The sequence below is a fragment of the Chelonoidis abingdonii genome, chromosome 17, assembly GCF_003597395.2.
Source record: "Chelonoidis abingdonii isolate Lonesome George chromosome 17, CheloAbing_2.0, whole genome shotgun sequence".
NCBI lineage: Eukaryota > Metazoa > Chordata > Testudines > Testudinidae > Chelonoidis > Chelonoidis abingdonii.
Genome location: NC_133785.1, coordinates 711,162 through 737,090, shown reverse-complemented (window position 1 = coordinate 737,090; position 25,929 = coordinate 711,162). Strand labels below are relative to the sequence as shown.

The window sequence follows — 25,929 nt, the reverse complement described above, 5'->3', positions numbered from 1 at the left end:
GACTATCAAAAATATGTATTCCTGGGTGGGACGGAAAAGACTATATTAAAACAATTTAAAATATCAAGTTTAATGTGAATTTATATCTAAGTTATGTCTACAATTTGCTGTAGTACACGATTGTGTTGCCTGAAATTGATCAAAATCTTGGAACAATTCAATGTGAGTTTTTGATAAATTCAAATTTTATAGTTTATTTTATTTTTAAACACAGAAATAAACAATGTTATACAGCTCAGATGTGAACTGAATGTACTCAACATCCTATTAAAAACAAGTAGGGAATGAGAAAACTGATTCATCTACTAAATCACAGGAAGAGTCATTAGGAACTATGAAGCAGAATGTTCATGCTCTTCATCCAAAAATATTCACAAGACACCCAAACATCAGCATTAATACCAAAGCGTTAACAGATTTTGGTAGGATTAGGTATTTATTTTCCAAACTAGATCAGCAACCACTAGAAGGAGCTATTTGCTCATTTAATCCAAGATGGAGACAGCCTAAAGTCACACCATATAGGGCTTTAGATCACATTACAAACAAACAAACAACCTAATACTGCTCTCAGGTGAAAAGTAAATGACAAAGAGAAATATATATTAAATTGCAGTTTGGCTAATGATCTGTTCTCAGTAACCGTACCTCACTGGACCAATTGTAATGACATGTAATTGTGTTTGCTTCTAAGAGCCATAGCAAGGAAGAAAGAGATTTTTTTTTCTTGTAACACACATGAATAATTCTAGTTCCTGTGCCTTTAGTGTGAATCTGAAATAGACAGCATTAGTGAAATCTATTTTCAGACTCAGAGAGAGAGGTACTTTATTTGCATCAGGGGTGGGTAAGAGAATTCTAAAAAATAATATGAGATAACACTCTGATGTTTTATCACATAGCAGGGATAACTTACATAGGGGTTCCCAAACTAGGGGCCTGGATCCCTCAGGGGGTTGAAGGTTATTACATGGGGGGCTCAAGAACTGTCAGCCTCCATCCTCAAAACCCACTTCACCTTCAGCATTTATAATAGTGTTAAATATTTTAAAAAGTGTTTTTGAATTTATAAGGGGGGGGTCACCGTATTGTTGTTATGCACCACATATCTACCATAGTGCATATGTGAAGCAAAGGAGTGTCAGAATAATTTACAGACCAAAATAAATACCATTAAAAACACTTGTTTGAAGGCTGTACTTTTCTTGAGAGATGTAAATATTTATTTTCAGTGAAGCCTTCTCAAGCTTTTATGTCAGTTTCAATACCAAGGACCAATTGCTGTTAAGGACAGCACTTGGAGACAAACTGTAAATGTTTTGGTCTCTGTGGTGGCTTGAAATTACAGTCTTGATCTCACTAGGGACACAATACATTCATTTTCCTGCAAATAAACAAACTTGCATTTAAAAAAATCATTTGTTGCAGACTATATTTAAAAAAAACAACGTCCAGGTTTGGCCTACTTGGGGCAGGGAGGAGAGGTGGGGGAGGCAATTTACTGCTTTGGCACAAGCTGGGCACGCTAGGGAGCAGAGGATTAGCCAAGATTAGTCAAGATTCTTGACTTCCTGGCCATGGGCAGCATTAACTGGGCTTATCAGGAGGAGAAATCAGTTCAGCCATCTGATATGCAGCTCCAGCAATAGGATGTGTCTGTATTTGTAGGGATGGGGGGAAAAGTTAAACAAAGCATAAACAGGATTAACTAGGTCCCAGATTTTGTGGTTTTATCAACGTGGAATGGCCCAAAGCAGTGGTGACCTTATGCCAAGGTTTCACCATCGTGGCTTAAAGACTAGAAGTGCTGAGATACCTAATATACATAGAAAGGGGGAAACACAATCAGGTTTTTACTGAAGAATTTGCCTCATCCTATTTTCACATTTTGTATGGTTAACAAGAGTGCTGCACAAGCATTTTCTGTTTGGAGATAACTTTAGAAGCTGGAATTGCTGCCTCAAGTGTTCATCCCCACATCTGTACATTATTCGTAATAAACAGTCATGTGGGCAATAGCCAAGGCCTCAGATATTCCTATGAATAATGTTACAGGAGGTTTCTCTCTTTGACCCATCTTCACACAAGTGTAACCAGAAGTCATCAGCTCGGGCAGCAGCACATGCTCACCACTTCACTGCACATCCTGCCTCTAATAATTACCAGTTATCTGCAGTGCTGCACAGCTCAATCAAATGTAAAATAGCGTTCTAAGCCCAAGCCCAAAGATTAACACACATTAATTTGAGCAGCCAGTGTCATGAAATCTCCACTGCAACTCTACCTAGTTTCTGATTAGTTAGTGGAAACTAAAGAAAATGTCTATCAGACATGGAGTTTAGTCTTCCATTATAGTTTTCAGTCTTGTTCTGACCCTATGCAGCACAAGAACAGGTAAATGGCATGCAAGCTTAATGTTCTTTTGGCAGTCTCTGGCCACTGACTAGATGGCCAAAGAATCCTTTGATCTCGTAGGTGAAGTTCAAAATAATACATCATCATGTAGCCTCCAACAACCGTTGGGAGGAAAGATGTTCACATTGCGAGCCACCTGAGATCACCACTTACTTGTCAAGTTCTTTTCCATTTAACCTTGGAAAAGGTTACTATTTGCCTAAAGGTAAAAGTCCCTCCTATCCAATGATTTTACACTTTATCTTGGGAAACACAAAGTACAAATCACAAAGGCTGGCAATAAACCACAAATCTATTGTGACACATACAGCCTCACAAATCTTAAGAGCTTGTTATTTCTGAGTTAAGATGACAAGCTGTAAGGGGATAGAAAGGTGTTTTTATCCTTACCTTTTAACTCCCATTTGGCTTTCAGCACACGCAAGCGCTTGCCTACATAAGCCTCTTTAATGGGACAGTGGCTATTCTGCAAAACTTTTGAAACATTTTCTAGGTACAAACATTCTTGCTGCTAGTCCTATTAGATACAAGTTAAACAGAAGCTGCCCAGTCCATTACATTCTACTTGCACACTTCTTGATATTTACTTCCAACCTTCAGGTGATCAGTATAGTGTAATTCTACTTACTGTGCAGCATTATTAACCAAAAGCACAGAAGACAAGACTCCTAAATTGTTAGGATTTGTCAAATGCTGCTGTTTAGAATGCTAGAGTGTATCAACACTAAGTAACATGCAAAATAATACCTTCTAAATTTCTGAAGTATTTTTCATCCTCATTATACAGGAGTTGAAGTGTATAGTGACAGCTAAAATGCTTTTTCCAAGTACTTTTAATTTTTGCCAGATGTTTAGCATTTTCAGTAAGATTTTCAAGGTCTAGTCACTGCCAAAATATGAATTCTGTTTTAAAATCCAAGAAAAACTCATCAATTTTTGAGTATGGAGTGTTTAAAATATACTTCGCTTTTTTTTAAAAAAAAATGTGACCTTTTACAAACAACTACAAAGCCTCAAATATTTGAGATAGAACTAGAATTTGGCTCAGAGATGTACCTTAGCTTGGACATTTGCCTTATGTTGCTCCAGTAAAATTCTGTTTTGATTTGCCTGAGCTATGTGCATTTAAACATTTATTTTGTGCATGAACAGATTTTTTTAATAATTAAAAATAATAATTTCCCAGTGTTTTCTTGCCACTGTGTTTGCCTAGGTAAGTAAGTTGCATTAAATTTTGGGTCTTGGAAGGGATGTATGGAATTCCATAGGATAAATGAGAGTATGGAGTCCTATCTCGTTCAATGCACAACCGTTCACAATGTTTTAGGCAGGGCTTCACAAGAATCTCTTGCTCACTGAGAAAGCTGTACACTGAATGAGCCAAGGCCTCTACACTTGGTGTCCAGAGAATGAGATGAGGACCTATGAGTCTGGACCTCATTAATTTACCGAAATCAGTAGCTTTACTCTTAATTTACATTGGTTCAACAAAGTAGGTCTGGATGCTCACTGTGCAGAAAGGATGGTGCATAGTAAATTAGCCACGGTGTGTCCAGATGCCAACCACACTTAAAGCGCAGGCTGGACAGCGCACAATGAATGAGGCAAGGAATAAATAAACTTGAAAAGGGAGGTGTAATAGAGTGGCATGCCCTATATGGACCAGAGGCCTCAAGACAGCTATCCCCGTCCAATTAGCCCTGCCTGCCACTCTTGGGATGGGTTTTGGGGTTTAATTACCAGAACCAGTAGGATACAGAGAATTTAACCTAAGAATACAATTATATTCTGTATGTACAGCAGGGACAAAATATCTATGGAAAAACAGAGTAAAATGTGTAGGAAAAGTTTGCTGTATAGGCAAGCCCTTGTCAAGGTCCCTGAAAGCTATGCTTGTGTTTTGGAAACAATGGCTTTTAGTTATCTTTATCTGTTAATAAGAATTTAAATATTTCAGTCAAACTAATATTTTAAGACTAGTGTAAATGTTTAAGACTAGGTATAAATGTGCAACCTGGCTACTATACTCAAGATTTTTCAATACAGTCATGCATTTTGTATCAGAGCTATTTTATAACAACCAGAGGGTATAGTATGTTCCCTAACACAATTTTTGGTAATATTTCAGTTATAAAAGGCAAACATACATAATGCTCTTTCACAGAATAGAAACTTTGAGTCTGAAAGTCAAAATAATGTAGCTTCTTCAGGCAAGTTCCTTGTTGCATGAGATGGAAGTAAAAGCTGCTTGAGATTGTAAGGAATCAGGAAGTTAAGGGTAAACATGGCCACATCTCAAATCAACTGCAGTATATTTGCAACAATTTTTAATTTCTTTATTTTTTAATTTCTCTCACTTAGGGTTTGCTATTTTATTGTAGAACTAAACAATTTTATATAGATTTATTTTGATAAAAATGTATTAACCTTGGGAGATGAGTTAATTTTTAACAGAATGGTTGCACATTCAAAAGCATATAACTGTGGGGAATGAGTAGAAAGGAGCAGGGAAGATTTTAGTTACAGATCACTTGGGCAAAACTGTTCTTCATTATGTACTCTTAGGGTCTGGTTCAATTCCTGTTGAAAGCCAATGAAAACACTCCCAACGTCTTCAATGGAAGTTGAACAGAGTCCTTGGACTGGTAGGGAAAAAATAATAATCAAGAAGCATGCTCCGTGCACAATTTTCAAACATTAGTAATTTGTTTATTTGAAAAAAAAACCTATTTTCAAACACAACAAATTAACTACCCACACAATTATGTTTGAGTTATCCAAGCACAAAAAGGAACAATATTATTTAAGAAGTGGGTTACAATTTCTTTCAAGCTCACAAAGTAATTGAAAATTGCTGAAGACCAAATATGAGAAATTTAATCCTGCATGAACTGTTTTGGGGAAAGAGGGAAAGTAATGTTCAAATGACTGAAAACAGGGATTTAAAAGGAAATGGCCACCTCAACTTCAACCACAGCATCAGCAACATGATGCTATAATCATTTGTTTTCGATGATGTTTGTATTTTCTTCTTCTCTTTAGTTACCAGACATTATCCCTTAATGCTAAATACTCTCTCAAATACTTTGAAATATTCCTGAAGGGAAAAGGCCTTCACCTAATCTCTGCCTCTGCCTCTTCCCCATCCACAATATTTCCCTTCCTCCCACCTGTCCATAGGGTCAATTGTGCCTATAAGGCATAGCCAAAGTAGAGATTAATACGGAGATGCACCAGCATTTAGCAGCAGAGCAAGGAAACTGTTGCTACTTTGCTTCCCTTTGACAGGATACAACAGGTATTTCACCTGGCTTCTGTAAACCCATTCCTGCTTCTTCTGGTGAATGGCCCTATGACCACACAGTCCTTGTGCCCAGAGGAGTTAAATGAACACAGTTGTGTCCCGTCCCAGTGAAGGTGCTCACCAGGGCCAGTGGGGACTATTTGAGACCTTTCCACACCTTGCCAAGTATAACTGAGACCCGAGAATTCAGAAAAATAAATTGAAAGGAGTTTAACCTCTAGGCTTAATGGAGAGACCAGGTCTCAAGTTTCACGTAACGATTCCATGACTGCAATGTAAGCGTACTCCTGAAGTGTAGCTAATGACTTATTCATTGTTTTGCTCATAAGTGTGTGTGTCAGAGATGGAATTTACCTGTAGTGACAGACATGTACAGTTGTGTAATGGACAGTAAGGGGAGCTGCAACATTCTCACAGGTGTGCATTTCTTCTATCAAGCTTAGGTGTTTGTAACAGCTCCCCCTCAAGTATATACCCTCTTGAGCATTGTTATTTTAGGGATGTGGTGTAAAGGCTAACAGCAATGTCCTTTGATTTTTAATATTGGAGGAAGAAAACCCACGTGCTCCACTAGTTATACACACTCCCCTGCCCCTTGCTGAACAAAATGAGATAATCAAAAGGAGGTATGCTTATGAAAAAGTGGTGATGTTGAAGTGAAGCAGCGTTCACTTTGGTTTGGCCTTTTTTGTGTGTTTAGTGAGATAGGTACGTAAATAGCCTTGCATGTTAGTTGTGGCTAGAGCTGCATCTTAGGGTACATCTACGTGGCAAAAAAAACAGAATCCGCAGCAGGGTCAACTGACTGTTCCCACTTGGGCTGGAGCCCAGGCTTTGAAACCTGATTTATGCTTAGAGATCTTCCAAACACAGCCATTAACATGCCTATAAATATGTAGATCTCCGCAGTGAGGAGGAGGAGGAGGAGGAGGAGAGGCACAGAAAACAAGCATTTAAAACGCATCAGATGTCTTGGTCCTTTTAAAGAGTGAGTAGGAAAGTTAGGCAGGGTATCTGAGCAAGTGACAAGTACTTTGCTGAATAGGGTGACCAGATGTCCCGATGTCATAGGGATAGTCCGAATATTTGGGGTTTTGTCTTATATAGGCACCTCTTAACCCCCACCCCCATCCCAATTTTTCACACTTGCTGTCTGGTCACCCTATTGCTGGGTAGCACAAAGCTGTTGATTTTTGCTCCATTTCTTACAATGGATAAGGTTCAACAAGGTTGCTAAAATAAGGTGTAAATGAGGATAGTGATATTAGCAATTAGAATGGATTATTCTGGGGAAAAAATTAGTCAGAAAGATATTTCTGTGTATGATGTTTTTTGTTTTTAGTTATCTGAATCAGAAAACACAACGCACCAAAATGTTTTCTTCATTTTTAGTTGAAAGTTTCCCTGTCTGGATTACTTCTAAATGACAGTGTTGCCATCTTGAATGTACCAGTAATCACAGTCCAAACAAACTAATACTTCTGGGAATATCTGTATGACTGATACAATGCATGATTCCAGATGTAACTCTGACATGTAACTAATGATTCCCAAACTTATTACCCAGAAAAAAATGCTTGCTAACAATACTGTAGGAATTAAGAATACAATGGTGACCAGTTGAAAGCATCTGTTGAAATTGGGTATTTGGCTCTTTCGATTATCAGGCAGTTCAGTATCCCTGTTTCATGTCATCTCTGTGACTCAGCTTACCTGTGTAATACATGCCCCAGTGAAAGCCACAATCACAGCCACAACGTTAACAGTAAGTTGGAACTGTAAGAACTTGGAGATGCTATCATAGACGTTACGGCCCCACATTACAGCCTTCACAATGCTACTGAAATTATCATCCGTCAAGATAATATCTGAGGCTTCCTTTGCAACATCAGTACCTGCAATGCCCTGGAAGAAAATTGCAGAAAATTGTGATAAAAACGAGTATGGGAAAGAAAAAGCAGTAGTTAGAAAATAGATCTTTGGACATCCCTTCCCACTGCACAGTTATGCTTTGACAACAGAATGAAATAATAGTATTTGGTGAGTACATGCTGTGCAGATGTACGTGTTGGATAATAGGTTTGGAGGTGTGTGCCGATACAGAGCAAGGGAACACCTTGTGATGGGCTATTTGAGTATTTTGTGATAGCAACTGATGCTGAATAAGGGAGCGAACATCCATGTGTCGCTGGAGTTCTGATTTTTTTAAAAAAATATGCATATATAGAATTGCCAGTACAATTGGAATTGCACAGCTCAAATTGAATTCAGCATCTATTATGCCATCAATTTCTTATGTTTTCAGATACTGTTGCAGTAGTGCCACAAAATGTTGGGGGACTAGTAAGTTGTATTTGGGGGTGGATTTTTATCAAGTCAAAATAATGTCCTATTAAATTGGAGTGTGTTCTTCCTGCTCCACCTTGCTATCAGGCAGAACACTGAATGCACTTTCCTCTACTGGCATCAACATTCTGCATATTTTCAATATTTATTTTGATAAGATTCTTGCAAAAATCAGCCAAGCAAAATTCCTCTGTTTATCACAATGTGTAATAGTGGATTCTGAAACTGCATTAAAACCTGTGATGTACTGATTACAGCCATTTCCAGAAAATGGAAACGTCTCCACGTGCTTCTTGCTTCACTAAATGAACAATCACTGAACAATTTCACTCCATGTGTTACATAAACAGAAAAACTCTCTTTAAGGAAATCTGTGATGCAAATAAAGTGACAAGTGACTATGTTCAGGGTCATACCATTGCAAAGCCAACATCAGCTTTTTTAAGTGCCGGTCCATCATTGGTTCCATCACCAGTCACTGCAACAACCTGTCTCTGCTCCACCTGCGTGCTGTCAATAATTCCTGCAAAATATATCGACAATACATAGAATATTCACCTTCAGAATAAGAGGCTCCATTCTGAAGTGAAATATCTGGCTGACGTATCATGGGCCCCCACCGAGAATACAGATTTAGTTCCCAGGGAAAATGACGTAGTAAGCCATGTAAGTGACTCCTGCCATCATTACGGAGGATCATACGGGGACCAATCCAGCACCCAATAAAGTCATTGGCAAAACTCTCTTAAGATTCAATAGAAACAAGATCAGCCCATTATGTGCTTCATTGTGAAAAATGAAGATGTCTACTAATTGAAATCTTATTTCCCAATATAATCCACTGAGGCTCCAATCCACTGAGGCCCCATTGACTGTAATGGGACTTGAGTATGTGTTTAAGTGCCTTGCTGAACGAGGACAGACTTAAGCAACAACTTAAGACAGACGTACGTGTTTTCCTAAATCCAAGCCTTCATTGGCACATCTGGTTTTTTCGGATGTCTCCAGGGAAGTTTAGCCTACAGCCCAAAACAGCAGTGATGACTGCTATTTTCTGGAGCTACATTAGAATTTTCCTGAGACATATTCAGCTCTGCCAAGTACCGAAGTGACGAATAAAGCGATATCAACTAAATAAGAAATTCTCAAGTAATATATTTTAGTATACTAGAAGTACAAGCAATAATAATGGTTCGTATTTCTCTAGTTACTTCCTTCCAAGGACCTTACAATGTTTTATAACATGAATGAATTCAGTCTCATCTCACCTTGATGAAATAGGAAAGTATTTTCCACACTCTACAAATGGGGAGAGTGAGGGAGTTGTATTAAATTACTTGCCCGAGGTCATACAAGAAATACTATACTTTAGTCATCAGATCATCATTACACTAAGTTTCATTTCTAAATTTAATTTGGAGTATATGATTAGTTTTGTTTATTGCCTTTGACACACATGCTGAAAAAAAAATGCTATAATTAAGGCCTCCATTGCTATTTAAGCGAAGTCACAGAGTTAAATCTCTTAGATTATAGGATCTAATAATTACAAGTTATTGAACCACATGTGTATGCTATGTTTATTGTATATAAAGCAAACTTTTCAAATTTTGTTATATTGAACATCAAGATCTTTCTGTAATACAGAACAATATGCTATATCTTTAGTATTAAAGGTGATACTAATTCACTAATAAGGCTTATTATTGCTATTAATCACAGACAGCAGCGGCAGCACCAGAGCCAGCAAACAGAGTTAAAACATGGGAGTTTGAGTGGGAGTTCTGTTGGAGGGGAGTTTGGGGGCAGAAGACTAGGATAACCAGGCAGAGGAACACACAGGCTAGTGATGGGAGAGTGTGGTGTTCTGGCAGTGTTGTGGTGCTCGTTGGGGGTTTGTTTTGCTGTGGGTGGTAGTGTTTTGGTTTGGTTTGTGTTTCCCAGACTAACAGGACTTAGGTTGGAAGGCTATGACAGATACAGAGGCAAACAGTGGAAGACATAATGAAGATGGCTGGATGTGGAAGCTGCAGCATGTACATGATCCTGGAGGAGGTACCTGAAAAGAGTTTTGTCTGCATGAAGTGCCGCCTGATAGAGCTGATGGAAGAAAAGATCTGAGGACTGGAGTGCAGGTGGAAACTCTCGTTGAGTTTAGAAGGGGGTTCGAGCATATGATGGAGCAAAGACACGAGGAGGCTGAAGGGAAAAGCTCAGACTTGCAGATGGAAACAGGACCAAAGAACTTTGAGGGGAGACTGCTGGGTGAGGAAAGTGGACAGTGGAGGCATGTAACTAAGAGAACCAGGCAGAGGAAAAGATGGGCTAGTGAAGAAGAAATAGAGCTCAGGAACAGGTTTGCGGAGTTCGAAAATGAAGAAGGGGCACAGCAGGTGGTCACTGAAGGTGGGAGGGCACAGAAGAAGAGAAGAGCATCTAGTTCTATAGGAAGAGGGGAAGAATCAATGGAGATGATAACACCAAATATGAGCCCCAGGAGGATACAGGACGGGTTGCAGAGGATTGCAAGGGAGAATAGGAATCAAGTAGACTTGCAGCCAGAGGGAACAGAGGATAGACCAGAGAATCGCACCATCACCAGGAAAAGGCAGGTCTACACGATTGGGGACTCCTTACTGAGATGAATAGACAGGCCTGTAACCAGAGCTGATCCAGAGAACAGAAGGGTGTGCTGTCCGACGGGTGCTAAAATACAGAATGTGGACCTGAGGCTGAAGAAGATCCTAAAGGGAGCAGGAAAGAATCCACTGATTGTCCTTCATGTGAGAACAAATGATATGGCTAGATTCTCGTTGGAACATATCAAGGGAGACTGTGCCAGGCTGGGGAAGATGCTTAAGGAAATTGAGGTTCAGGTGATCTTCAGTGGGATTCTGCATTTCTAGAGAAGGGCAACAAAAGGTGTGACAAGATTATAATGATCAACAGATGGCTCAGGCAGTGGTGCTATAAGGAGGGCTTTGGAATGCATGGCCACTGGGAGGCATTCATGGATACAGGACTGTTCTCTCAGGATGGGCTTCACCTGAGTAGGGAGGGAAATAGACTTCTAGGATGGAGGCTGGCACAACTGATTAAGAGACCTTTTAACTAGGAACTTGGGAGAGATGATTGGGAGATGTCCAGGTAATCTCCACACCAGATTTTAACATTGTGAGGGAAGAAAATGAAGTAAGAAAGGATACAGCCATGGGTAGGAGAATGGACATAAGGAGGAAGGGTAGCGTAGATACCAGTCTAATTTGTGATACTGGCAGTAGAATGTCAGTGCCTAATCAGGTAAAGAATGTGAGCAAAGCCAAACAGCAAAAATTAAGATATTTGTACACCAATGTGAGGAGACTAAGTAACAAAATGGAGGAACTAGAGTTATTGGTGCAGGAAGTGAAAACAGATATTATAAGGATAACAGAAACAAGGTGGAATAGTAGTCATGACTGGAGTACAGATATTGAAGGGTATGTGCTGTTTTTGAAAGACAGAAATAAAGGCAAAGATGTTGGAGTAGCATTGTATATCAATGATGAGGTAGACTATAAAGAAATAAGATGTGATGGAATAGATAAGACAGAGTCTGTCTGGGCAAAAAATCACATTGAGGAAGAAATCTTAAAGCCTCCCCTGGGATAGTGCTTGGGGTGTGCTATAGACCACGCTGATCTGATTTAGATATGGATAGAGACCTCTTTAATGTTGTTAATGAAGTAAATACTAATGGGAATTGTTTGATCATGGGAGACTTTAACTTCCCAGATACAGACTGGAGGACAAGAGCTAGTAATAATAATAGGGCTCAGATTTTCCTGGATGCGAAAGCTGATGGATTCCTTTATCAAGTAGTTGCTGAACCAACAAGAGGAGATGCCATTTTAGATTTGGTTTTTGTGAGCAGTGAAGACCTCATAGAAAAAATGGTTGTAGGGGACAAACTTGGTTCGAGCGATCATGAGCTAATTTAGTTCAAACTAAATGGAAGGAGAAACTAAAATAGATCTATGACTAGGGCTTTTTATTTCAAAAGGGCTAACTTTAAAAAATTAAGGAAATTACTTAGGGAAGTGGATTGGACTGAAGAACTTGTGGATCTAAAGGCAGAGGAGGCGTGGAATTACTTCAAGTCAAAGTTGCAGAAACTATCAGAATCCTGCATCCCAAGAAAGGGGAAAAAATTCAGAGGCCAGAGTTGTAGACCAAGCTGGACGAGCAAGTATCTCAGAGAGATGATTAAGAAAAAGCAGAAAGTCTACAAGGAGTGGAAGATGGGAGTGATCAGCAAGGAAAGCTACCTTATTGACATCAGAAAATGTAGGGAAAAAGTGAGAAAGGCCAAAAGCCGTGCAGAGTTGGACCTTGCAAAGGGAATTAAAACCAACAGTAAAAGGTTCTATAGCCATATAAATAAGAAGAAAACAAAGAAAGAAGAAGTGGGACCACTAAACACTGAGGATGGAGTGGAGGTTAAGGATAATCTAGGCATGACCCGATATCTAAGCAAATACTTTACCTCAGTCTTTAATGAGGCTGAGGAGCGTAGGGATAATCGCAGGATCACAAATGGGAATGAGGATATGGAGGTAGATATTTCCATATCTGAGGCAGAAGCCAAACTCAAACAGCTTAGTGGGACTAAATCAGGGGGCCCAAATAATTTTCATCCAAGAATATTAAAGGAATTGGCACATGAAATTGCAAGCCCATTAGCAAGAAGTTTTTAATGAATCTGTAAACTCAAGGATTGTATCGTATGACTGCATAATTACTAACATAGCTCCTATTTTTAAGAAAGGGGGAAAAAGTTATCCACGTAACTACAGGCCTGTTAGTTTGACATCTGTAGTATGCAAGGTCTTGGAAAACATTTTGAAGGAGAAAGTAGTTAAGGACATTGAGGTCAATGGTAATTGGGACAAAATACAGCATGGTTTTACACAAGGTAGGTTGTGCCAAACCAACCCGATCTCCTTCTTTGAGAAGGTAACAGATTTTTTTTAGACAAAGGAAATGGTCCCCATACTCCATTTTGTTTCTTACTCCTGGCCGCCCCTCCCTGGCTGTTAAGTTCTTACCAGGGCCACTGCCCTTCTCAAAGGGAGGGCCCCTTAAGTTGTTTACCAAGAGCCATTGCCCTTCTCAAAGGGATGGCCACTTGTGCTAAGTGGGACCACTGCCCTGTTCAAAGGGTTAGTCCTGTTATCACCTTGTTAAACCTGGGCTCGTGTGTAGGGTAGGCAATGTCCAGAGCTGCAAGACCTATTGTGTTTTAAGATCTGGGCATGAGTCATAGGCCTCATGTGCTTTTGAGTCACCTACTGCACAGGACTCTGCCCAGACATGTCTCTGTGCTCACCTACAGTTTTTTCCCTGCCTCTCTTTCTCCCCTGTATCACAGAGGGAGCCTATCAAAAGTACTGGCGGGAAACTGCCTGAGTTTGCCTTTAAAAACAGACATTTTTAAAACTAAGATCAGAAAGGTTCCTGCATTGCTGCCTGGTCTGATCAGCCAGGGGTTCTGGGGGTCCTTTCTCCGCTCTCGTTTTATTTTTGAGCGTACCCCGTTTTTGAAACCCCCCCCCCCCCCACGAAGAACGAATTGCTGCCTGAGAGATCTCCTGATTATTGAGACCGTACCTAGCCTTCTGATGTTCTTGCTGCTTTTGCCTCTGCTGCTTCCTTTGGGGCTGGTAAGAATCCCTCTGTGAAACTCTCTCTATACTTTTATTTTATTATTTTAGCTGCTGGCTCTGTTCTCCCAGCACACAGACTCAAGCTAAACCTTGGTCTGTGTCTTAAAACCTCTCCTAAACTCCACGCGCACTTTGCTGCTAAAAATAAGTTTGTGCCGCTGCTAAGCTCTGCTCCTGTGGGCTTTGCCTCGGGGCTCTCTGCTTGCAGCTGTATCCACTGCTGCAGCCACCATCCCTGGGCACATACCACTCTGCCCTCTGTAACTTCCCCATAGCATAAGGTGCACCATAGGTTTTGTTTTTTAGTTTAATAAGTTTATAGTTTGTTAAGATTATAGAGCTTGTAAGTTTCACCTGCCTTGTATAGTCTTTTTGTTGCTCCGTATAGATTGTAAAGCTTGTAAGTTTCACCTGCCTTGTTATAGTTTGCTGTTCTGTTGCTCCGTATAGTTGTTGTTATAGTTTTGCTTAGAATTGTGATATTTGTTGTTTTGCCTAGTTGTTGGTTAAGATAGATAAGGTTTTTGCTGCTTTCTCGCCTCCCGGATCTCTGTATAACTTTGTCTGTTTTTCCCCCGCTCCAATCCCCCCCCCTGGTTGTGCTTCTCCGTGTCTCTCTGTTACAACTCCTGGCTGCCACCGAACTTCCCAAACCCCTTGCTGTTTCTCCCCCTGTATAACTTTTGTCTGTTTTTCCCCACTTGTTATCTCCCCCCTGTTGTGCTTAAAACCTCTCTCTAGCCCGTTGTCCTTACCTTGCAGGGCTTCAAAGTGTCTCCTGCTGCTTCCAGCCGCACTCTCCTCTCATCAGTTGCACTAATCATTCACTCCCACCCCCCCTGTTCCTTAACCCAGCTTTTAGGTACACTCTTGCTATCACAGCCTCACAAATTAAGTCAGTAATTTTTCTACATTGCATAATTTCACTTATCACCCATATTGGCTGATATACTTTGTATTTACATTAATACCATTGTGTTACATTGTATATAAGGCCACCAACCACTTAATACATTCTATCTAAGATTGTTAACCATTTTATATAGAAGCTACCATTTTATTTTGCATTTCTTTTTGGTACATTTTGCATTTCACACTGTATCTAGAATTGTTCCTATATAAAGTTGAGTTGCTTATTGACTGTACTGTATCCCATTGTGCTGAACCCCACTTACTGTACCCCACTGTTAGAACTCCCTACACTGTTCAATAAGAAACCCCCCCATCATTGTCTATTGTAAACACCCTATACACCCCATCCCTTTCGTATTTTATTGTTAAATTCCACCACTTCCTTTTTCCTTTAATAAAGAAATTAATTGGCACCCCACTGACCTTGGCACAAAAAAGTAGGAGGAATGTGCTAATAAAAGTTTGCAGGATGACACAAAGCTGGGAGGCCATTGCTAATACAGAGAAAGGACCGGGATATCATACAGGAAGATCGGGATGGACCTTGTAAACTGGAGTAATAGAAATATTGATGAAAATTTAATAGTTGAAAAATGCAACGGTGATGCACTTTAGTTGTTATGGCATTAATATACAAAGAATTTTAGTTATATAAGCTGGGAACTTCATATCAGTTGGAAGTAATGCAGTCGAGGCGAAGGACTTTCGGAGTATTGGTTTGATCACGGAGATGGGATGACTATGAGCCGCCAATGTCATATGGCTGTGAAAAAAGCTAACGCGGTCTTGGGATGCATCAGGTGAGGTATTTCCAGTAGAGATAAGGAGTTAGTACTCTTATACAAGGCACTAGTGAGACCTCATCTGGAATAGTGTGTGCAGTTCTGGTCTCCTGTGTTTAAGAAGGATGAATTCAAACTTGAACAGGTACAGAGAAGGGCTACTAGGATGATCCAAGGAATGGAAAACCTGTCTTATTAAAGAAGACTCAAAGAGCTTGGCTTGTTTAGCCTAGCCAAAAGAAGGCTGAGGGGAGATATGATTGCTCTCTATAAATATATCAGAGGGATAAATACCAGGGAGGGAGAGGAATTATTTAAGCTCAGTACCAATGTGGACACAAGAACAAATTGATACAAACTAGCCATCAGGAAGTTTAGACTTGAAATTACATGACGGTTTCTAACCATCAGAGGAATGAAGTTGTGGAACAGCCTTTCAAGGAGAGCAGTGGGGGCAAAAGACATATGTGGTTTCAAGACTAAGCTTGATAAGTTTATGGAGGGGATGGTATGATGGGATAGACTAATTTTGGCAATTAATCGATCATTGATTATTAGCAATAAATATGCTCAATGGCCTGTGATGGGATGGTCGATGGGGTGGGATCTGAGTTACTACAGAGAATTCTTTCATAGGTGTCTGGCTGGTGAGTCTTGCCCACATGCTCAGGATTTAGCTGATTGCCATATTCAGGATCGGCAAGGAATTTTCCTCCAGGGCAGATTGGCAGAGGCGCTGGGGGTTTATCGCCTTCCTCTGCAGCCTGGGTCACTTGCTAGAGGATTCTCTGTACCTTGAAGTCTTTAAACCATGATTTGAGGACTTTAGTAACTCAGACTAGGTTAGGGGTTTATTACAGGAGGGGGTGGGTGAGATTCTGTGGCCTGCATTGTGCAGGAGGTCAGATTAGACGATCATGATGGTCCCTTCTGACCTTGAAGTCTATAACTCTATGAATATGCTATATCTTTAATATTAAAGGTGATACTAATTCACTAATAGGGCTTACTATTGTTATTAATCATTGAGATATCATTTAAGACAATGTTTTATTACAGACTGCAAATAGGAATTGCTTCACACTGAGGCATATTGTGCTAGATCAGACACTGAATGAACTTAAAGGAGGTATAATAGCCTGGCGCATAACTATACAAAGATAACCAAATGAAGGTGGACACTGTCTAGATAAAGGGTAACCCTTATAGAAGCATCTAAGTGACTTAGGAGCCTAACTCCCCTTTTCAAAAAATACACACCGGGGCAATAAGTCTACTGATTTTCAATGAGATGGAAGCACTTTTGACAATTTTACCCAACATCCAAAGACTGTATTTCAAAACTAGTGTCTTCTCCTCCTCCCATTGAAGAATGGGAGTTTTATCACCAATTTAAATGTAAGAAGAATGAGATGCAAAGTCTTTATTTGTATTAACAACTTCCCAGATTATTAAAACTAGCTTTTATTTTAACTGATATTACTTTAACCTTTCCACTTAAACCAGCTTGGATGGTGAAATTAGATGAGTCAGTTTAAATCCCTCTGAGAGACCCACTTCTGCCATTTTCCTGCAGTGCTTCTAGTTAGCTTGCACAAGTAATCTCTATTATTTGTTCCCATTTCCCTGGTCTCTATTGTCACTTCTGTCATCTTAATGTGATGGAAGGTGACTGACCCATCATGTATGCTACCATACATTAATAAATACAAAGTTCCACTAGGTTTTTTTTATATATATAGTTTATTATGTTTCTTTTCTCCTACTCTAGTGTAATGTTTCTCAAAATGCAGGGCACGTCTATAAAGGACTACTGGAGGCTGACAGGTAAGGGAGGGCTGAACTCCTCTCTCAGTTGCTGTTCTTTCATTTAAAAAATAAGTTTCTAGTTACTGTAATTAAATATTCAAGACATGAAGAGGATTATACCCGAGTTTGCAGAGAGCCTGAAACAAGAACTGGGATGTGAAATGTCCAGTACATTTCAATGAGAACTAAGTCAAATGCATATAAGGGTATTTTACACATAAATATTATTAACTGTGCCACTGCCCATCAAAGCATGTAACATGAACTTCCAGCATCATGCTCTGGACAAATGGGCTAATGCAATCCTTGGTTGCATGAATAGAGGATTCTCAAGTAATAGAGAGGTTATTTTACTTCTGTATTTGGCACCGCTGTGGCCTCTGTCAGAAAACTGTTTCTAGTTCTGGTGTCCACAATTCAAGGAGGATGTTGAAAAACTGGAGAGGGTTCAGAGAAGAGCCACAAGAATGATTAAAGGATTAGAAAAGATGCCTTACAGTAACAGATTCAAGGAACAAAATTTAGCAAGTTTAACAAAGAGAAGATTAAGGGGTGACTTGATCACAGTCTATAAGTACCTACATGGGGAACAAATATTTGAAAATGGGCTCTTCAATCTAGCAAAGAAAGGTACAACACAAGCAACTTGAAGTTAGACAAATTCACACTGGAAATAAGATACATTTTTAACATTGACAGTAATTAACTATTGGAATAATTTATCAAAGCTCATGGTGTATTCCCCATCACTGGCAATTTTTAAAATCAAGATTGGATTTTTTTTCCTAAAGGATATGCTCTAGGAATTATTTTGGGGAAGTTCAATGGCCTGTGTTACATAAGAGCTTAGACTAGATGATCACAATGGTCCCTTCTGGCTTTGGAATCTATGAATCTGTGAAAAAAGATAATTGTCATAATATGAAGATCTTACACCCGTGTTTCCCAAAGGGGAGGGAAGCAGAAGCAATATAAATTAAAGAGAAGGCCCTTACCAACACATGTTGGAATTGTAGGGGGCATGACTGGTTTAATTGTCCTGGACGAAAAACAGCTAGATCAGGCTTAACTCAGGTAAGACTAAAGTGATTTGGTAGGAAAATGGAAATACTGTGAGTAGCCTGGCAGGACACTGATTTCTACCTTCATCAAGGGCATCTGCCTACCATTCAACAAATTAGCACCAAATATTGGGGACTTACAGAGCTAATCCTAGTTACTGATAGCAACAGTGGTGAAAAATACTGAGAAACTAACATTTCCTTTCGGACCGGTACCTACCACAGTTATCCCTTTGCTTGTCAATTTCCTTATTAAACTATTAACATTCACTCTACCTGGCCCTGAAGGTGGAGACTCCAGCTTCCAAAGCACACAGTAGACCATTTCCCAAACACCCACAGTACTTCAGACCAGTGCTCAGAACCCCTTACTGGTTCATCATTCACTAATAGAGCCAATCAAGGTTCTGGTCTACAGCTTAAAGCTCCCATTGGGCAGGGACCAATTCTCCGTCCACGACCTGTCTGGACAGCTGCACTCATCTAAGACAATGCAGTTGAGGGTGAAGCTCACAAGAGCTGGCAGGCAGGGATCTTTGGTGGAGAGTCAGTGATTGTGAAATGGCCTGTAACAGGAGACCAGCATGAGCCATTTTCAGTACAAGATCAAAATAGAGTGGTTAGCAAAAGACTCCCTTAATAATTGAAGAATTAATAATAAATATATATGTATAAAGAACATAAGAACAAAAGCAGGCTCACACCAAGAAAAGGTGATGAGCAAAGGCCACTGTTTGCAAACCTTATTTATGGTACTATGTTTATAGGGGCTGCTACAGTGATCAGTGAAGAATATCGATAGGGATGGGACCTGATTCAGAGACTGGGCACTTCATTACAACTCCACTGGTTCCCAGTTGCTATAGGAATGTAATTTAATTTCAAATGCTGACTTTTAAAGTCAGAAAAACAGTTTATGGCAAACAACTTTAGTCCAGTCAGATACTTACATAGAGAGTTTTAACACAACTCTCCACAAGATATAGAAGAACTCCAAGAGTCATGTGGTTTCCCAAACTATCTCCTCTTACATATCTCTGATCTGAACCCCTCAACATAATCTGTATATAGCCATAAGCATCTACTACTCCAATACAGGACAACAAGATCTCATATATGACTTAAAATGAAATATATCAACTCACATGTCTCCCCGGCTCCAAGGAGCTGTTAGATCAAATCCCCTCTGGATCATATTACAGAGATTATTAGTCAGCAAGTGTGTCTTCCATTTCATCTACAAGTAAACCCCTTTCCACCTACTGCTTAGATCAAAGGCATTGACAAATGGAGCCTCAGGTTTCACTTCATTGCAGCATAAATGCCATGTTATTTTAAGGTATCTCATTAGCAATGCCACCCTTAGAGTTATCTGTAAGATACTGTTTATTTTAAAAGAATAGAACAGATTGGGATGTAGTTGTCCCTTTCTATGTCTGCTAATAAACTGAAAACAATGAGAGACAAGGAATGCTGAAAATATGAAGATTCAAAGCACGCTTACATTTAGGTACTATTGGTCCAGTATGATGGATCACCCCATACATATTTCTTATATTTTACAAATTTAATACAAGCAATTGTATTAAATATATCTTCTAAAAATATTTGCTCAGCTCAAAAATTTAGATACATTTCCTAACTTTTAAACTTTAGGCTTTTGGTTAATAAAATAATAATTTAGAGCTTTTACTTAAAAGGAAACTTGAAATAAATTCATTTCAAAATAGTTAAAATTAGTCACAGTTAAAACCCTTTTGCCCACAAGGCCTACTGCCAATTATTGTGGTTTTACAATCACATTACATTTTTTCTACTCTCCTGCTATGTGAATGACTCTCAGATGTAATAGGGGAAACTGACTGACTACAGACAGAACAGTGAAACTGATTATTTACAAGAGTACTTTCAAATCCAGAAGTATACTGACAAAAATATAGAAAATAATTTTTCCTCTAGTTTCTTTCAGTTTTGTTTTAGGACCTGGATCCTGCAAATGTCCTAATGTGAGTTGTCCCATGGACTATTCATTCACATGCAAAAAGTTAAGTGTTTAAGTGTGGTCAGAATTAGGCCTTTGGGGCAGAGGAGGGGGGCGTAACTTGTAACAACAGTGGGTACATTTTCAGACAGAACTGTGATATTTAAGTGGCCGGTGCTCCAATATAAAAAATACATACTGTTAGCATGAAACAGAAAAGAATATGACTGCAGACTCTTATTCTGCAATCAGATTAGAAGATGCAGACACCTGAGCCCACGCAGAACCCACTGATTTCAATAGGGCTGGAACGGACACCCGTTTGGGGACATCCAGTTACAAGACTGAGGCCTTAAAGGGTAAGCTCAAGGCACCAAGGAGCTGCTACATGTTATATGAAGAATACATATTATAAAATACACACACACACAGAGGATTCATTTCTAGATTGAAAGAAATCTTATCTTCACGTCCAAGAAAAAAAATCTTCTCAAACCTATTTTGGAAGCTGAAAACTCTAGTGCCATGAAGCAGTGTCTTCCCAACCTGAATGCTGAATGATGCCTTTCTGAGTCTCAACATTACAAAAGAACAAAGATGTATAATAAAAGTGTCTTATGCTACATACAAATGATTTTTGCTGGGCAGGATTGTGGCAGTAAAATAAAGAAGTGCTCCCTCCCTCTGGCAGCTGTATGTCATTAAAAATTAAATATGAAAGTTTGTTTTGTGATATGTGTTTTTAACCCTAGAGCGAACCTACTGTATCAAAGAGAAAACTTGCTCTATCCCCTAAGTGACTGAGAAACACGTACTTCAGAGCAAGAGGAGCAGAACTAGTGAACATTGAAATTATTTTCTGTAACTTTTAAGGGCCCTTGAAGTGTTATAAACCAAAAACATTTCACAGCAGTGTAGAGCTGCTCTTAAACTGCATTGGATAATATAATTGTTTTTTCATTTGACCTCATCATCATCTCTAAAATGTTATCAACAATACCAGTTATATAAGGTATTCTGCAATAGAATATCTCTTTCAAAATCTCACGCTGCACATACAGTAAATCTTGTTAATGTTTTGTTGCTTACTACTCTTCAACTCTGTTGATTTTCCTCTTAGGGGAAAATCCTGCATGATTCATTCATACAGGCAGTCTCCAATGATTTATTTACTTGATTTGATAACACTCCCAATACACACTTCCATTAGAATTTAGAGCCATACACGTATATTAGGCTCTAGGGTAAGATTCTATCTTGCATCTTAGAAGTGCAGCACAGAACTTGTGAGGGCTTTAAGTTGCCTTTGCATGGGCTGTTCTGGGGGCCTAAACACCTCCTGCCATAATTTAGTCCTGAAAAGCTAAGCTACAGCTGCGTGTATTCATCTTCTGAGAAGCAGTAGTGAAGCCCAGAGTACCCATCATGCTTCATTGCCACCCCCAACATATTCCCTATGCCCTGGTTAGAAGAGAATGAGGGAAGGGTCTTCAGAAGACAGTCTATGGCTATCAACTTCAGTTTCTGTTTCAGGGGAATTCTCTTCTAGCCATAGCCAAGGCTTTAAGAGATCATTTACATCACATTCTGGCTCCTTTACCCAACATACTGAGGCTGGAGGGAGGGTGAGCATCATTTTCAAAAGCACTCAAGTGACCTAGTTCATTTACAATGGGGATGTATGCTCCCCAAAGTCATTTAGATGCTTTTCAAAATTCCACTCTAAGTTCCTGTGTCATCAGTTCAATAGACAGTATAAAAGGATGGAGTCAGCAGCTATTTCTCACGCAGAATGTGAAAACACTTTAACAAAGATTAAATCAGAGCAACCACTAACACCCCATAGCTCACGTACCAGCCTGCTTCACAGCCCTTCATCCCAACAGCCTGATTGTAGACATAGGCCATGGAGTATGCCCTCAAGACCAACAGATTCAGATTTCAGACCACAGAAGGCACTGGCTCCACAGTGGAGGAGCCTCCACGGACAACACCCTGCAAACAGCACCTCTCTTTTCCATCTTGAGTGCCTCCGCTGACTGCAGCTGTGGCAGTGGGATGGGGAGTGCACTTCATAGGTCAAAACTAATTCCTAAATATACAGCTGGAACCTGCAGCCAGCCAGTGGGGATCAGAGAATTACATCAGTTTTATGCCAAAATGGAATCTGCTTTTTAAAACACGTATCCTTGCATGTAACAGCAAATGTGGCAGAACTTAGTCATGTGAATGGAGTCACCACAATGAAAAGACTCTCTTCCTAGTGCACAGGTTTTCAAACTGTGGGACACCCCTTCCCTCTTGGGGGTCAGGAAAGTTTGGGGGGGGGGACGAGCAGCAACACCAGGTGGCTTGTGTCAGCCACATAGTGGGGCCCAGGTGAGGGAGCACCATCTCACACTCTCACTCACCTCAGCAAGCCACCCTGCCTGGTGCTGGCTCCCGCCCCCAGATCCTGTCAAACATGCCTTTCTCCACCCTAGAATTCTGAGGGGGGAGGGGCAGGTATTGGCTCTGCCCTAGCAGTGCAGTTTGGATGCAAGGTAGAAGCAGCCTACTGCTGAGGAAGCCTTGGCTGTGCCATTGGTAAGTATAAGTGTATTTGAAACTTAAAGGTACAAGTAATTTAATTCAAGTTGTGTTAAGGTCTCTGTTAGGTTTATGAGCAGGCTACCAAGCATACTTCTGTATGTGTATTTTTGTCTGGGGCACAACCAAAAATTGTTACTTAAAGAGGGGGCTCAGCTTAAAAAGTTTAAAAACCACTCTCCTAATGAGCAAGAAGAGCTCTTACCCTCGTATTCCTGGTTTTAGCTAAATTTGAATATATATATTTTAAATTGTGAGTTAGTTTTAATCAACTCATTTTTGTTTACTTTATGGACAGCTGCATACAAATATCAAAAATCGATAGCTCCTCTCTCATACTACTTCCTACTTCTTATTAAGTACCTCTGACCTGCATACGTGCTCTTCCACTCCCAGCCAGTGCCACATTCTAATCTAACTGAAAAGCCACAATGAAAATATTGACAAGCAAGCACTAACAAGAAGTCAATGAATCACATTTGTATTTCCACTACTCCTGCGAGAGAAACTCCCTTTTTTATTTCCAGTTAGACTTTTCAGATAGCCTACAAAGACAACAGATGTGACCGCCTGGGAAACCACGTCTGTCACTCTAGAGATGAGGAGGGGTAAGGAGATGGGCAGTAAAGGAGTATGGGTATGCCCAGGCATGGGCGATCATGGCATAGGAACACTAATTCACAGGGAATATGGAGGATGCATTGTATCTGTTTTCATATTCAAAACACCTGTTTATGAAGTAAACAAAAGCTGGTTTAAAATGAAACCACTTTAACCTACATGTGTTAAATACATGCTGAAATTTTGCAGACAGTCGCGTTAGAAAGCATGTGCTTTTCCTATGAATTCTGCAGTGAACCTGCAAACTCAGCCACAGAAAGAAATGGCAAAACTTGTACAGGTGGCCTTTCAATAAATTCCCTTGTCCTCTTCATCAACCCTAAATTGTCCACATAGCATTTGATAGAATGATTATCCTTAAGGTACTGTATTATTTGATTCATCTTATTGATGACATAAAGGGAAGTTTAAGTGACTTCCCCTAGGTTACAGAAGTCATCAGTGGCAGAGCTGGAAAAAAGAACACTACCTCACAGCGCAGTGCTCCAATCATTAGATAACACATCTGTATTATAAAAGAAGACAAACAAAAAACTCCTCATTTTTTTTTGAGTTTCCTCTCTCTTCCCTTCTCTTCTCTCCTCTCTCACGTTTCTCCTCATGTCCCCCATATTTCCCTCTGTTTCTCAAACAAAATAAGCTATCTCCACAAAAAACAACAAGGAGTCCAATGGCACCTTAAAAACTAACAGATTTATTTGGGCATAAGCTTTTGTGGGTAAAACACCCACTTCTTCAGATGCATAGAGTGAAAATTACAGATACATGCATACATATTGGCACACGAAGAGAAGGGAGTTACCTTACAAGTGGAAAACCAATCCTGAAGGCCAATTCAGTTTTTCTGGACATAGACTAACACAGCTACTCCTTTAATACTATCTCCACAAAAACATTTTATTGTACCTGCATAACTGCATCAATATTAGAGTTTTTGCTAGTAGAGAAATGTTGTTAAACAATCACATCCCTGACCAACACTTGATCTACTAGCAAAAGTTTCTAGCACAGACCTGGCCTAATTCTCTGATGAGTGAAACAACTGTGACATGAGAAATAACACAGCTAGCTCCTGCTTCTCCTCTTCCTCCCTCCACTCTGCCCTACCAACAATACATTGCTGTGTGTCTGGACTGTAATATAAAAAACAAGTACAGTAGGTGACGCCATTAGACAACTATATAAATTATGGCTATTATATAAACTATATAAATAAATGGCTATTATAAATACTCACACACATATGGATTATTTGCACTCACCTTTCACCAAAGTGTGTTTGTCTGTGGGAGATGAGCGAGCAAGTACTCGTAGTTTTGGCCAGATCTTGTCAATACGTTCTTGCTCAATCTGAAAATAATAATTCAATCATCAGCCTGTCGTAAGCAAATCTGGAGCTATGTTTTCCTGCCTAAAAATGTTTTCACCTTTCACACTCAGCACTGGTAGGAAAGGAGAATCAGTCCCTATACTGGTAATCTGGAACCATCGCTCTCCAAAATGATGGGCCAAATGACGGTAACAGCCAGCACTACTGGTAGAGTAGGTAGGGCCATGAGACACTGAATTCCCCACAGTTTCTTACTGAATTGCCTCGATTGCTGGCTGAAGTAGGTAGGATTCACTGTAGGGACAGAAGGGCCTTACAGAATCACTCCACTCCAGAATGTCACTCTAAAAGTAGCAAGGTGGAGTTCTATATCTGCAGGGTCTCAAGGGCTCCCAGATTGAGTGTGCTCAGTCTACAAGTAGAAAGATGTTTCTGTTTTCTAGCCTTGCCAACTCTAGCTGGGATCTGGAAATCCAGCTGAGTTCTTCATCTCACACATCATCACCAATAGAAAAGGTTCTGCAGGCCAGATTGTGCCCTCAGTGTCAAACTAGCAAATCTCATTGTCTGACAGTTCTGCCTCATGTTGTCTCAGTCGGTTTGCTTGGGTGTAACCACTTATGTAGTCTCATCTGAGAATGGAGCCACACTTTAAATGAGACTCGATGCGAGAAGTCAGAGCTCCAGCTAAAAACAGCATTTAGAGGCTGACTCTGTATGGCTGCCAGTTGCTAGTGAGCTCTGAGAGCCCTGCTGTTGGTTTTTTTGGGGGAGTTTTTGGTTTGTTTGTTGGAGGGGAGGGTTAAAGAACTTCTCTGAATTTGTACTTTTTGAAACAGTCTGATATCATGGTTCAGAAAAACGCTGAATTGGGTTAGCACTAATGTGACAGTGTCACTGATTAGATAACTTTCAGAGAAGTTAAATGTAACATGCTAGTTTATCAGAGGCAATTGAAATAACAAAGGAACAGTGTTGGAAGTGGAACCATCCCTCCGGTCAGGCTGCTGGGCTGGTTGTTGTCTATTGAAGTGAGGGACATCACAATAGAAGAGAAATACAGTGTGTTCTGTT

The 25,929-nt window shown here is 39.9% G+C and overlaps 1 protein-coding gene across 10 annotated transcripts in view; it reads right to left on the bottom strand.

Moving 5' to 3' along the window:
* The window catches only part of ATP2B2 (ATPase plasma membrane Ca2+ transporting 2), a 633,448-nt gene that overhangs the window by 35,945 nt on the left and 571,574 nt on the right, over positions 1–25,929 (bottom strand). For all 10 annotated transcript variants that reach the window (XM_075073411.1, XM_075073415.1, XM_075073416.1 and 7 more), the window contains 3 exons: positions 24,788–24,875; positions 8,482–8,588; positions 7,433–7,624 (listed from right to left, as the gene is read on the bottom strand). In XM_075073411.1, coding sequence (XP_074929512.1) covers positions 7,433–7,624; positions 8,482–8,588; positions 24,788–24,875 — 387 coding nt within the window. The remainder of the gene's footprint in view (positions 1–7,432; positions 7,625–8,481; positions 8,589–24,787; positions 24,876–25,929) is intronic.